The 13,157-nt window shown below is 27.7% G+C and overlaps 2 protein-coding genes across 4 annotated transcripts; one reads left to right on the top strand and one right to left on the bottom strand.

The window, feature by feature from the left end:
* Positions 1-2,287: 2,287 nt before the first annotated feature.
* LOC132942342 (uncharacterized) lies at positions 2,288-4,560 on the bottom strand. Its single transcript, XM_061010653.1, has 4 exons — positions 3,216-4,560; positions 2,855-2,977; positions 2,601-2,797; positions 2,288-2,494 (listed from the first exon to the last, which is right to left on the bottom strand). The coding sequence occupies exons 1-4, from the start codon at positions 3,249-3,251 to the stop codon at positions 2,338-2,340; spliced, it is 513 nt and encodes a 170-aa protein (XP_060866636.1). The 5' UTR covers positions 3,252-4,560; the 3' UTR covers positions 2,288-2,337.
* On the top strand, positions 4,043-11,897 carry LOC132942340 (uncharacterized). Of its 3 annotated transcripts, XR_009664279.1 has the most exons (3): positions 4,092-4,176; positions 6,035-6,317; positions 6,433-7,422. XR_009664279.1 is itself a non-coding variant. In XM_061010651.1 (2 exons), exon 2 carries the CDS (start codon positions 7,516-7,518, stop codon positions 11,041-11,043), a length of 3,528 nt encoding a protein of 1,175 aa, XP_060866634.1. In that variant the 5' UTR covers positions 4,043-4,176; positions 7,509-7,515; the 3' UTR covers positions 11,044-11,897. The 3 variants fall into 3 exon arrangements, 1 of the variants encoding a protein (XP_060866634.1); XM_061010651.1 differs by lacking the exons at positions 6,035-6,317; positions 6,433-7,422 and adding an exon at positions 7,509-11,897 and having other exon boundaries at positions 4,043-4,176; XR_009664278.1 differs by having other exon boundaries at positions 6,035-7,480.
* Positions 11,898-13,157: the final 1,260 nt, after the last annotated feature.

The following is a 13,157-nucleotide window of genomic DNA, read 5'->3' as shown; positions in this document are numbered from 1 at the left end:
GTTGATCAGGCACAGTGGCCTGTAGGAAGACGGTTGATCTAGCGGTTTAGTCTCTTTGCGTAGTAACACCAGGCGAGCCGTTTTCCAACTGTCAAAGAACCTGCCAGTCTTCAGGCACTCGTTGAACGTTGGGAGAAGGAGATCTGGTCGAATCTTGATAATTGTGCGCAGGATTTCATCTGGAACGCCATCTGGAGCGGGCGCTTTCCCCTTCGGCAAGCTGCGTCCTGCCTCCCTCAGTAGTATATATTTGTATGTTCACAGCCAGCTTTTCCACGGTAAAAATTTTTTTTCAAGGGGGAATGTCCCCCTTGGAGCACTCAGATTTACCGTGTAACACATTTCACACTGATTGTTAGTAAATTTTACCTCGAAAAAATGTGCTGTATTTCATTTTTACTCATGTTGGTTACACTGATTTTTTTAATAATGATAAAAACATTATTTATTATTTACAATAATTTTAAGCTGATTGCTGATTATTTTTTTCATATTCAGTTACTAATGATCCATCGTTCACTCAAGTCGTGTCTCATTTTTCTTTATTTTCTCAAAGTTTTATTAAATTGTATAAGTTATTTAATTTCTTCAAAAATGAATTTTCAAAAATGCGCAAACGATGTCCAGTCATTGGTCGATCAAATACGATTCAATTCAACGCCAGCGTATCCAGAATTCTCTGCATTTGTATCTAGGTTACGATCTTTTAAAAGTTTTCCTCCAAATACCGGTCAGAATAAGTACAAGCTCTCGGAATGCGGATTTTACTATATCAATCTCGATGACGCAGTTCAATGTCATTGGTGTGGAGTAATTCTACATAGTTTTGAAATCGATGATAATTGTTTTATAGAACATACCCGATTCTCACCAAAATGTTTATATGTATTATTAATGAAAGGTAATCAGTTTGTTCAAAAAGTCTTAAGTAAATATTGTAAAACCGAAGTTATTTGTAATTGTGAAACCGGTTCGTACGACACCATTTGTTAAATCATGTTTTTTTTATATAATATACTGTTTATAATATTTGCTCTATTGAATAAAAAAAAAAAATAAAAAAAAAATTGAATGTTTTATCTTAAATGTTTTATTATTCGATTTAATATCTTGTGGACGTATAGCCTAGCGGGTTAGTGCGTATATAATAATTTAAAATGTTTTTCAGGTATCAGGTTAGTAAGTATATGTAAATTCCCTCTCTAGTATGCACTAATTCGCTAACTGTACGTTCACATTTTTTGCATTTTTTTTTTATCTGAGTTTTTAGTATATAATATGACTGCAAAGGAAAAAACTAACAGTCCAATGTATAACTCCTAACAGTTATATCCTACTTTTTATTGTGTACTTTTTTAGCAAAAAAAAACTTCATTATGAGTCCACCAATAATTGTCTGTAAGTCTACATTCGACATCCGAGCTTTTAACAAGAAAAGTATTACAGTTGGATTACTAATTAATAAGCAGATTTCAATTATTTTATTATTAGAATGTAAACTTTCAAAGAAAATTATTACATTAAGTTTAGAAGAATGGTTCACACTGATGTCTGAATCTAATTACAATTCAATTATTAATAACCTAAATACCAGGGTGAGGCGTGTAAAGATTACCGATTCCTTTTCATATTCAATTAATGTTAAACAGAGTTCAATTACCCTACATCTAAACGAGGAATATATTACCTTGACACACGTAGATTTGTACGGGCTTCGTCAATTACAGAATTTGATTGATTTGTATGTGGTAGACAAGCAAAAACGTTTAGCAAATTATCAAATTACTTTCAACACTGCATATGACCTAATTAAAAATGATGTCCGTGGTCTGCCATCCACTTGCCAAAGGAACGAATTTACCAACCAATATATTCAAAACTATGATTTTAATTATTATAATCATTTACAGAACGATGACACATCATTTTTATATGAAATATTACAATTTCATTTTAACACATTGTCCGATATGATTTTACAAGATCTAATAATATAAAATATATAAATATGTTTAATAATTATTTATTTAAAAAATAAAAACTTTTTTATTCAATAATAAACTTGCTTTTTTTTCTTAAATTATATGTCACCTTTAATCATAAAGAATAGTTTTAATGCGTTTTAGTTTCAAATTTTATGTTTTCAGTAAATAAGTAGATTAAATTTTGATAGTACAGAATTGATAGCAATGTTTCAATTAGAAATTTTTTTCTCAGACATACTATATAGTTTATAGGTTTATGTTTTCCAAGACCTTTGAGTATTGAACAAATAAAAACATACATGTATAATAATATTTTGTTTTATTAAATGAAACTCATTTTTCCGTATAATAATCAAACAACCGTCTTGCTTTTAATAGTTTGACGCTTTGGATCGGTTAGTAATTTATCAAATATAATTTGCATTGTCTCATTAAGACCAGTATGAAGTGTTTGATCTTTTGATTCGTCGGTCGTGTACAATCTAACAGTAGCTTCACTGAACTTCCATCTATTACAACAAATTATTTTATTTAAAAACAAAAGAAGTAAATAAAATCAGTAAAAAGAAAAAACAGATTCAGCAATAGTTATTAAATTTAAACCAATGTATTTACCTGTCCTTTACTGGTACATTCTCGATGTTAGTAACCTTATAATGACTTAGCACCCAAAGATCCTTTCCTTTTTCTTCAAAAGGCGTCTTTATTGTCACAACGCCATCTCCTTGTCTGAATGTTAGCGAATTAAATACTTCAACATCAAAATCTTCTGATCTCAAGCGTTCGCTGATATTATCTCTGTATGATGCATTCTATAAAAAAAATAAATTATTTATGCTATCATTAGGAAAAAATATTATTTTTATTACCATTTTATTCTGCTTCTTTTTCATAGGTTTTTTAACACTTGTTTTTTCTGCAGAACGTTTTAATCCAGGTTTTGTTTTTGAAAAAGACGGTCTTATATCAATTGATTCGCTAAAATGTTCATTCTGTGAAACATAAAACATAGTATATTATTTTTTACTGTTTTTTTTCCATTATATATTTTTTCTATGTCCCAAGAATTATACCCAAAGCGTTGAGTAATGTTACGACGCACTTCCAATATACTATGTTATAATCAGTCATTTAATATTATTTTAAGAATTATAACCATAGCGTTGAGTGGTGTTACGACCGGCCTCCAATTTTCTATGGTTATAAGATATTTACTAAGTAGTTACTAACCTCTGAATCAGTTGAAGCAATTGTACGGTACGACATTTTATTTTGGTAGTATTTCTGTTGAACTGAGCTTCTTGTCCTGGGATGAAATCTTGAAGACTGGTGAATATTAGAGAATTCCCTCTGTCTTTTATACACAGATTTTTACCACTACTTCAATAATTAAGTATACAAATGGTCATAGCCTTACATTATAGAAACCTGCTAAAACATGAACATACAGGTACAACAGCAAAATCACATTACATGACTTTAAATTGACGCTAACATAACCTATCCCAGCCAAATGTTTATGACATTCACCTTTTACCATGGTCAATACCCTCCTTGAATAAATTTCTACAATAACCTTACCTTAGATGGGTGCTGAAACATGTTCATATACAACAGCAAATTACATTACATGAATTTAAATTATTACAAACAGGATTTAAAATAAATTAGAATGTATACATTCATTCTCAAAAACCAATTACATTATATGAATTTTAATTGTTGCTAACATAACCTGTCCAGCCAAATGTTTTCACATTTACTAAATGTCAATGCTTAGAATGTATACATTCATTCTCAAAAACCAATTATATTATATGAATCTAAATTGCTGCTAATATAACCTGCTCAGTCAAATGTTTTCACATTTACTTAATGTCAATGCCATTATAATATTAAAACAGGATGTAAAATAAGTTGAAATGTTTAAATCCATCACAAAAAATTCTAATGAGAGAAGAGAGGGTTATTTTCGGGTATAAAACCCAGAATTTCTTAGCTTATCGTCATCAGTTCAAGCAACAGCAGTTCCAAGAGCAGCCAGCAGCAGAACAGTCTTCTTCGCCAAAACAACAGCCAGCCAGCAGTTTACCAAACATCTTCAACGGGCAGTCAAAAGATTGTCAAAACAACTCTAACAAATAGACCAGCCATCATACTTAGAAAAAGTACCTCAAACTCTACAAGCTATGTAAGTACTATTTTTTTTTTTATTGTTATTATTTAATTTAACATCATACTTCTTTTTTTTTAAAAAATAAAATAGAATAATAACAATTTATTGTTGTAATGATAATACAGTTTTATAATATTACTATGGGTATTGAGTGTTTAGACTTAAAGATTTTTTTTCATAGATTATTTAAAATAAAAACATTAAAATAGAAGTAGTTGAAAGACGGTTTCTCAACTCTCACTTTTAGTCACTACTATAATATAAGCTGTTTTCTTTTTTTTTTGTTAAGTTATGATCAAGTAACAATAATACGTTATAATTACACCATAGAGTAATAATACTAAAATGAATTACACCACGTACACAGTATAGAAGATGACTGATGTACCATACTATCATAGATTTACATAGATAAGATAGAACATCGGGCTTATCATTCATCAATAATATTGATAATTATTACCTAACCTCAAAAATCTTTAATAGTCAATCTCTTTCATGATAATAACTATAGATACCGTTATCTAGTAGTTGTTGCACGATACCTTGTTTTTATCAATGTTTAAATACTATAGCTGATTATAAATATTTTTTATAGATAACGTGATTGTTGTATTACACGTGTAATATTATCTTACGTAAAATGTTTTAATATAAAAAATTTTTTTTATTATATTAAAATATTCAATAATGTTTAATGACTGTATAAAATATATCCTAAAACGTATATTATACACATATATAAATTTAAATTATTTTTTCTATAATGTTTTTTTTATTGCTTTTACGTTAAGATTATTCGAAAGCTGCTGTCGCACGTTGATAGTAAACACGTAGTTGCTTTCGTGACAACGTAATGTTACCGTACGAACTCTACGATAGTTACAATCGCCCTATCTACTATTAACTAACATATAAACTATCACGTTTTTTTCTATTATCGTATGACGTAGCTTCACTAGCAACTAAAATTTTATTTTTTATGATATAAATGCTATATTGTCTAATTTTTAAAGGTTTTTTATTTAGCTTTGAATAATATAATTAGTTATTATTATATATACGTATATACGTACATTCGTTGTTTTATAAATAATCGCTTTAAATAATTAGATTTATATAATATTTTATATTTTATACTAATGTATTTAGTCAAAAATTACAGATAATGAATTTTTGGTATTCATATGATTTTTGTAATGAACAAATTCAATATTATGGACAACAAATTGTAACCTTAACGAAGATGATTGATGAAAATAAGATTAAAGAAAGATATGAATATAAAGATCTCAAAAAAAAAATTAAAAACCTGAAATTCATTATTTATTTAAGTAGAACAAACTCTAACCCAAATTTTTCTTATATAAAAGATTTAAACGCAAAATTAGTTTTATTAAGAGAAGAAAAAATGGATATATGTAAAAAATATAGTGATTTATATGTTACAAATTTTCGTAAGCGAGAACACTGTTTCGGTAAAAGGTTAGATTTTATTACAACAGCAGAATCTAAGCGCGAAAGATTTAGATCAGGTTAAAATTTTTTTTTTTAAATTTGTTATGAATAATTAGTAATAATATTATAAGTTTATATTTATGTATATAGGTATTCAATGTAATTTTCTTTTTTATAGTTTATAATATAGTATTGTTTTTTTCATTTACGTTATTATTAAATTATTCGTTAGTTTCTGCAAACTAAATATAATCATTGAAAACTATAATTTATACACGATCTACCATCATAGTTAATTTTTATTTTGATATAAATGCTTATATTATACTTGGTTTCATAAAATAATATAAGCATTTATATGTGAACTAACCTAATAAAGAAACATTTATATAAATATATATATATATATATATAGGTCAGTCAGAGTGATTAATCATTACGCCAGAAAAATCGTAAGAGCTGATGAGGCCTGTGACAACGAACAAATATATGAATGTGTATACAAACTTTCGAAACTACCGATGACTATAGAACTTTTAGAAGCCACTGGAATTGGTCTAGTGGTCAACAAATTAAGAAGTAGAGGCGGAGTCGTAGGGAAATTAGCAGAAAGAGTAGTCCTTACTTGGAAATATGTTGTAAAAACAGAAATATTATTATTTTCCCAAGGAGAACCATAGCTTTTAAGTGTTAAACATGTTAGTAAATTATGATTAACACAATTTTTTCTTATATAAAAGAGTTAAATATAAAATAAAATAATAAATTATTATTATTATTGTACATTATTTTATTTCTATTCAATTTTTCTAGAATAAAAAAAAACAAAAAAACAAAAAAAAAAAATGGAGTCGTCACTTATCTTAGAAAAAATCAACTCCATATTACAACAACGTGACGAAAACAACCTCGGCATGGATGAAATTAAAGTCACTTTCAGAAAAAACTTGAGAGAAATAAATATAAAGATTCTGAAAGCGAGATTGAAAACGACACGAGCAATATTAGAAGAAGAAAAACAAACGATGATAAATAATTATAAAAATTCAAATTATATAGCGTTTCTTTGTGAAAAAAATATACAGAAAGGTCTTAGTGAGTTGTATGAACAATTAGACAAATATTGATAATATTCAGTTTTTCCAAAAAATAAAATTTGTTTTTACAAATAAATTATTTTGTTATTATTTATTATTTTATATTATAAAAATATATCGAATGATATTGTCATAAATTATAAAATATATCATCCCTGTGTATATAATATCTGTTGAAGAATAATAAATGTTTTATATCATCAATTCTGGATAAGTTTGATAATCGTTCAAATAAAACTAATGCAATAAAAATGTTAGGAAAAGTGGTTTAGATTTAAAAAAAACGTATCAATTAACAGTTAGTTTTGAAATTCTATGTAATTTTCAGAATCATGAACTCAGAAATAAACGTAGTTAAAAGCAGAATTCTAGAAGTAGAACAGCAGGTGCGTGACAATAAACGCTATTGTATCGAGAAACGGAAAGCATTTCAAAAAGTATTTACAAAAATTAATGATTGTATTAAGAAAAAAACAGTTTTTAAAAATAAATTGATAAATGAACATAATAGTTTCGAAAAATATTCAAGTGAATGTAAAGCAGATCTTCAGTGCCGGTTAACAGAACTAAACAATCGGTTAAGAGAATTAGAATCTGAGTAATTTCTTATTATATTAACCAATTCTTTTTTTCTTTGTAATAATTTAGAATTAATACTTTTATTATATTTTGAAAACAATATTCTGAATTGCTTGCATAAGAATTAAAAAAAAAGAAGTTGATGTTATAATAAATTTACAATATTATGATTGCTTTCACCTATGTTTTTTTTTATTTAATCTATTTTTTCAGTTTCATAATGAAAAGAAAAACGGTTACAAAACACGAGCGGATGTCATCTTCTGACGAAGGTTTATTTGAAATCGAGAGATTTAAGAAATGTTCAAAAACATTTTTGATTAAGAATACTTTAAATTTTATAGATTACACGCTTTTTTTTAACTATGTTAGAGATAAATTAATTTTAAAGTTAAAAGAATCATGTTTACAATCATCTATAAAATTTAATTTACATGTGGATAGCGTATACGAAAGAATACTCACTCAAGAAGTTCGGGACATAGCTTTCAAAACTTCTAATACACTTGCATGTAATTCATCCAATTTCAATAAATTACTAAATGGAATGTTCAATAAATTATTATCTGAACAAGACCAGTTTTTAGCGAAAGGATCTGGGTGGTCCCTTAAAACTATAGATGTATTACAATTGAGAATTAATACAGTGAATCCTCTCAGAGGAGGAACGTATCTAGATCTACCTGAATATATAAAAGATAAAAGAGCAATTATAAATGTAAAAAATAACGATGCTAAATGTTTTAAATATTCAATACTATCTAAGTTTGATAATCGATCGAATAAAACTTATTTGAATAAGAAATATTTTAAAATGTTAGAAACAAAAAGTGGTTTAGATTTTAAATGTATTGATTTTCCAACACCAATCAGTCAGATGAAAAAATTTGAACGTACAAACGATGTATCAATTAATATTTATAGTTTAAATGATAAAAAACATATTTTTCCTTTGTATATTTGTAATACTGAAAGAAAAAAACATTTCGATCTTTTTCTGTTCAATAATGATGAAACATCACATTACTGTTATATAAAAAATTTTTCAAGATTCGTTAGAAGTCAGAAAACTAAAAATTGTACTAAGCTAATTATATGTAAAAGATGTTTTACTACTTTTGGGAACAAACCGTGTAAAAGCAAACTTTGGGGTATGAAAGGATTGATTGAACATCAACATAATTGTAGAAAGAACCAATTAGGGAAACCTATAATGTTTGAAGAGGGAGATGATGATTTTATTTATTTTAAAAGTTATAAAAAAACTCAAAGGATACCAATTGTTATTTATGCAGACTTCGAATGTATTTTAACTCCTAAAAAACCTGATGAATTCATTCAGAGTTGTAAAAAAAAAAAAACATATATTACACATTTACATGAAATTATGAGTTATGGGTTTTATGTAAAAGTCGACTATGATATTATACCAAAAGAGTTAGTAAAACAGTTGAAGATTCCTAGAAAGGTGGTTATTTATAGAGGTGAAAATGCAGCAAAAAAATTTATGGAAAATATGATTGATATCGGAAATAATATCAAAACAATTTACGAAACTGCTACACCAATGGGTAAATTAACTGAAAAAGAAGAAAAACGTTTTCAAAGAATTAAAAGATGTGAAAAATGTTCAAAACATTTTAAAAAAAATAATTTAATTAAAGTTCGAGATCACTGTCATTTTACTGGTAAATATAGACAATGTCTTTGTCTCGAATGTAATTTTCAAATAACTAATCCATCATTCATTCCAATTTTCTTTCATAATTTATCGTACGATAGCCATTTCATAATTCGAGAGCTCGGTTGCGATGATCAAAATATTCACGTTATTCCTAATTCATCAGAAAAATATATATCCTTCAGCAAGGAAATCGCACCTAAATTTAGTATAAAATTTGTTGATACATTCCGTTTTATGAGCGAGTCATTAAGTAAACTTGCGGAAAATTTATCTGAAGATAAGTCGAGATTTAGAGAAACTCTTAAAATATTTTCTGCGGAAGCACTAGATTTAGTTACACGAAAAGGAGTCTTCCCTTATGAATATGTCGATAATTGGAGTAAATTAGATGATACTTTTCTACCATCAAAGCTAGAATTTTATAACTCTTTAACAGACGAGAAAATTAGTGATGAAGATTATATACATGCTAAAAATGTATGGCATACATTTGATATAAAGACTTTAGGTGAATATAGCGATCTTTATTTAAAAACTGATGTTAGCATACTAGCCGATGTGTTCGAAAATTTTAGAGACTTATGTTTATCTACGCTCGAACTAGATCCTGCTCATTATATGACTGCTCCCGGGTTTGCTTTTGACTGTATGCTGAAGTATACCAAGGTCAAATTATCAAGGTTAAAGGAGTATAACATGTTGCTTTTCTTCGAAAAATCGATTAGAGGCGGGATATGCCAATCAACCAAAAGATATGTTAAGGCAAACATACCAAATATCGAAGGATTGGACTATAATGCAAATGAACCGATCACATGGATTACATATCTCGATTGTGTGAATTTGTATGGGAAGTCTATGTTAACAGAATTACCTTTTAAAGATTTTGAATGGGTTGACGATCTCAACATAGATGTAACTAAAATCGCTGATGATTCAGAAGTCGGATATATATTAGAAGTTGATATTGAGTATCCTAAACATCTACATAAATATCATAATGATTTCCCATTTTTACCGTTTAACGAATGTCCACCAAATTCGAAAGTTGAGAAATTGTTAACTACTTTATCACCGAAAAAAAACTATATTGTACATTACAAAAATTTAAAACAAGCAATTTCTCACGGTCTTAAAGTAGTAAAAATTCATCGAGCTATCCGTTTTTCCCAAAGTAAATGGATGGCATCATACATAAAATTATGTACATCTATGAGAGTACAAGCTAAAAACGAGTTTGAGAAGGATTTCTGGAAGTTGCTAATTAATAGCGTTTTTGGTAAATGTATGGAGAATGTTCGAGCAAGAACTTCTATAAAACTGGTTTCTTCAGAACAAAAAGCAAGGAAATTAATGGCGAAAACTAGTTTTAAAGACAGAACTATATATTCTAAGAATCTCATGGCCATTCATCAGCATAAGGAAACAATTAAATTCGACAAGGCAATTTATGTAGGATTTGCAATTTTAGACGTTTCGAAAACATTTATGTATGACTTCCATTATAATGTAATGAAGAAAAGGTATGGTACTAAAATTAGTTCTTTATATTCGGATACTGATTCCCTGATATATGCTATCCAAACAACAAATTTTTTTGACGATTTAAAAAATAGTTTATTACCATATTTTGACACATCTAATTATCCTAAAGACCATTGTTGTTTTAGTGAAATTCATAAAAATCAACCAGGGTTCTTTAAAGATGAAATGAAAGGAATTATAATTAAAGAATTCGTTTCATTAAGACCGAAATTATATGCTTATAAAACTATAGATGGTGCTGAGAAAAAAAAAGCAAAAGGCGTAAAGAAATATATAATTAAAAATCACATGCAATTTAACAATTATATGAATATACTAAACGCTTTTATAAACCATAAAACTCTCAAGGATGAACAAACTCATAGAAAAATGAATTTTATCCAATCAAATAAACATGTTGTTCATTCGAAAACAATGAACAAACTCGTTCTAAGTGCAAACGATGATAAACGTTATATAATGGATGACGGGATAAATACTTTAGCTTATGGTCACTATAAACTTAATGACTCAGTTTAAAAGCGTTATCTAGCGGAACAAAATACAGCAATATTATTATTTTCATTGATTTATTTACCACTAGATGACGCTTTTTGTTTTTATCGATTGTATATATTTATATATAGTTTTCAAAACAGACTAATGAGGATCAGGAGATCATGTGAAATAATTAATTCGACTTAATAAAAAAAACTGATATTTTATTTTATTAAAAAAAATAAATAAATAAATAAATAAATAAATATAATACATAAAAAAACATTATTTTAAAATATCTGATGATGTTATCCATGAATTTTGACTTGAATCAAAACCTAACCATTTAACAAACATTTTATTCCCAACTTTTTTTACAATACGTTCAATGAGAAAGGTGTTTGGAAAATCAGTTAATTTAATTTCCTGTTCATAAAAACCACCTAAAATTATACTGCCTGATTCATCCTTTAGTTGATAAGTTACTGGATTTGTCTGTAAAACTTTTGAAACTGTAAATATTTCCGTTGTCCAATTTGGTGTATATCCTTTAGTAAATATATGTTTATACTTAGATATTCGTACTTTATCGTTAACTTTAAATTTTGGTTTATACAATGTTTCAGAATTTATATATGTGTTAAATTTAATTCTGTTTGTACCCATTCGAGCTTCACTAGGTGTACATTTGATTGTTCTGTGTTTTGTGTTATTATAGTTATGTATAATTTTTGATATTGTATTGTGCCAATTCCATGTGCCTGTTGCAGTAAAATGTCTATATATATTATTTTTAAGAGTTCGAATCACACGTTCCGCGATTGAACATTTGATAACACTGTATGAACTGTAATGCTTAATTTTATATTTTTTCATTAAATCTTGGAATTGGACATTGTAAAATTCTGTACCATTATCTGTCTGTAAAAATTTTGGTTTAGCTTTTTTCAATATATTAAACATTCCTTTTGTACATTCTTTACCTGATTTATTTTTCAGCGGTTCCACAAATACATATTTGCTATATGTGTCTATAACAATTAATATGAATTTAAAACCATAATTTTTTTTAGAATGAGATTGCATATCCATTAAATCAGCTTGCCAGAGGTCGTCAATAAACCGTGTTACCACACTACGTCTAGGAAATATTTTTCTCGCTGGTCGATGTAGCTCATTAGCTATACTCTCTAAGGTTGACATTATACTATAATATTTCTCTCACGCAGTTCTTCTAAAATAGATATAATTTCATTATTGACACCAGTATTACCAACACTTTGTGATGATGTCAGAAGATTTAATCTAGTTACTAGCTCATTCGGATCGTCATAATAAACTAATTGTGTTTGAGGTAATACATCTTTATATAAACCTCTGCCTGTCTTAGGATCAGGTGATGAAGTAAAATTAATCATATCTGTAGACATGTGATCTGCAGGTGAAAAACTGCTTGCTGATTGATTAAAATCAAATGGTTCAATTTCTTGTGTTATTTTTCTACGTTTAGCGTTAAATAACCCAAAAGGAGTAGAAGGTAAAGTATTGTTAAATGATTTTAAGCTAATTCGAGGAGTTGTATTCTCATTAATTTTAGCTATCTCTTCGTTAAACTGTTTTTCCTCCATTTTCATTCGATCATACAACGGTTTTACAACAGTCATCCATTTATGGTACCTCGAGGTTCTAGGTTTTCCATCTGCTTTTAAATGGACTCCAGAAGTTTTCAAAATATTGTAATAAGATTCTATATCTTCTATAGTTGTTTTTTTTGGTTCCTTCTCACATAATAAAGACCATAGTCCTGGTGTAAATTTATAATATTTATTAAGCAGCAATAATTTACCGTGACTAAAAGTTGCAGAGTGTTTTCCTATTTTATACGAATCACTATCTTTATCATAATGCAAACCATAGGATTTATCATAACGTGTTGATTTAGGACGGTTATTTAAAAAATTTTCAAATGGTGAATTTAATTCGTTATCATCATCATCTTCACTAGTACATGAGGTTTCTGATTTATTTTCTAGCTCAGTTGACTGTGTGTTCCATATTTCATTTTGTTTTGTATGTGTACTCAATGGTTCAATTATTGGCTTAAATGCTTCACGGAAATAGTTTTCAGAATCTATAACACCGCGTTTCATTTCCAT

Source organism: Metopolophium dirhodum, chromosome 4, assembly GCF_019925205.1.
Source record: "Metopolophium dirhodum isolate CAU chromosome 4, ASM1992520v1, whole genome shotgun sequence".
Classification (NCBI taxonomy): domain Eukaryota; kingdom Metazoa; phylum Arthropoda; class Insecta; order Hemiptera; family Aphididae; genus Metopolophium; species Metopolophium dirhodum.
Note: the sequence above shows the minus strand (reverse complement) of the source record. Positions and strands in the feature narration are given on the sequence as shown.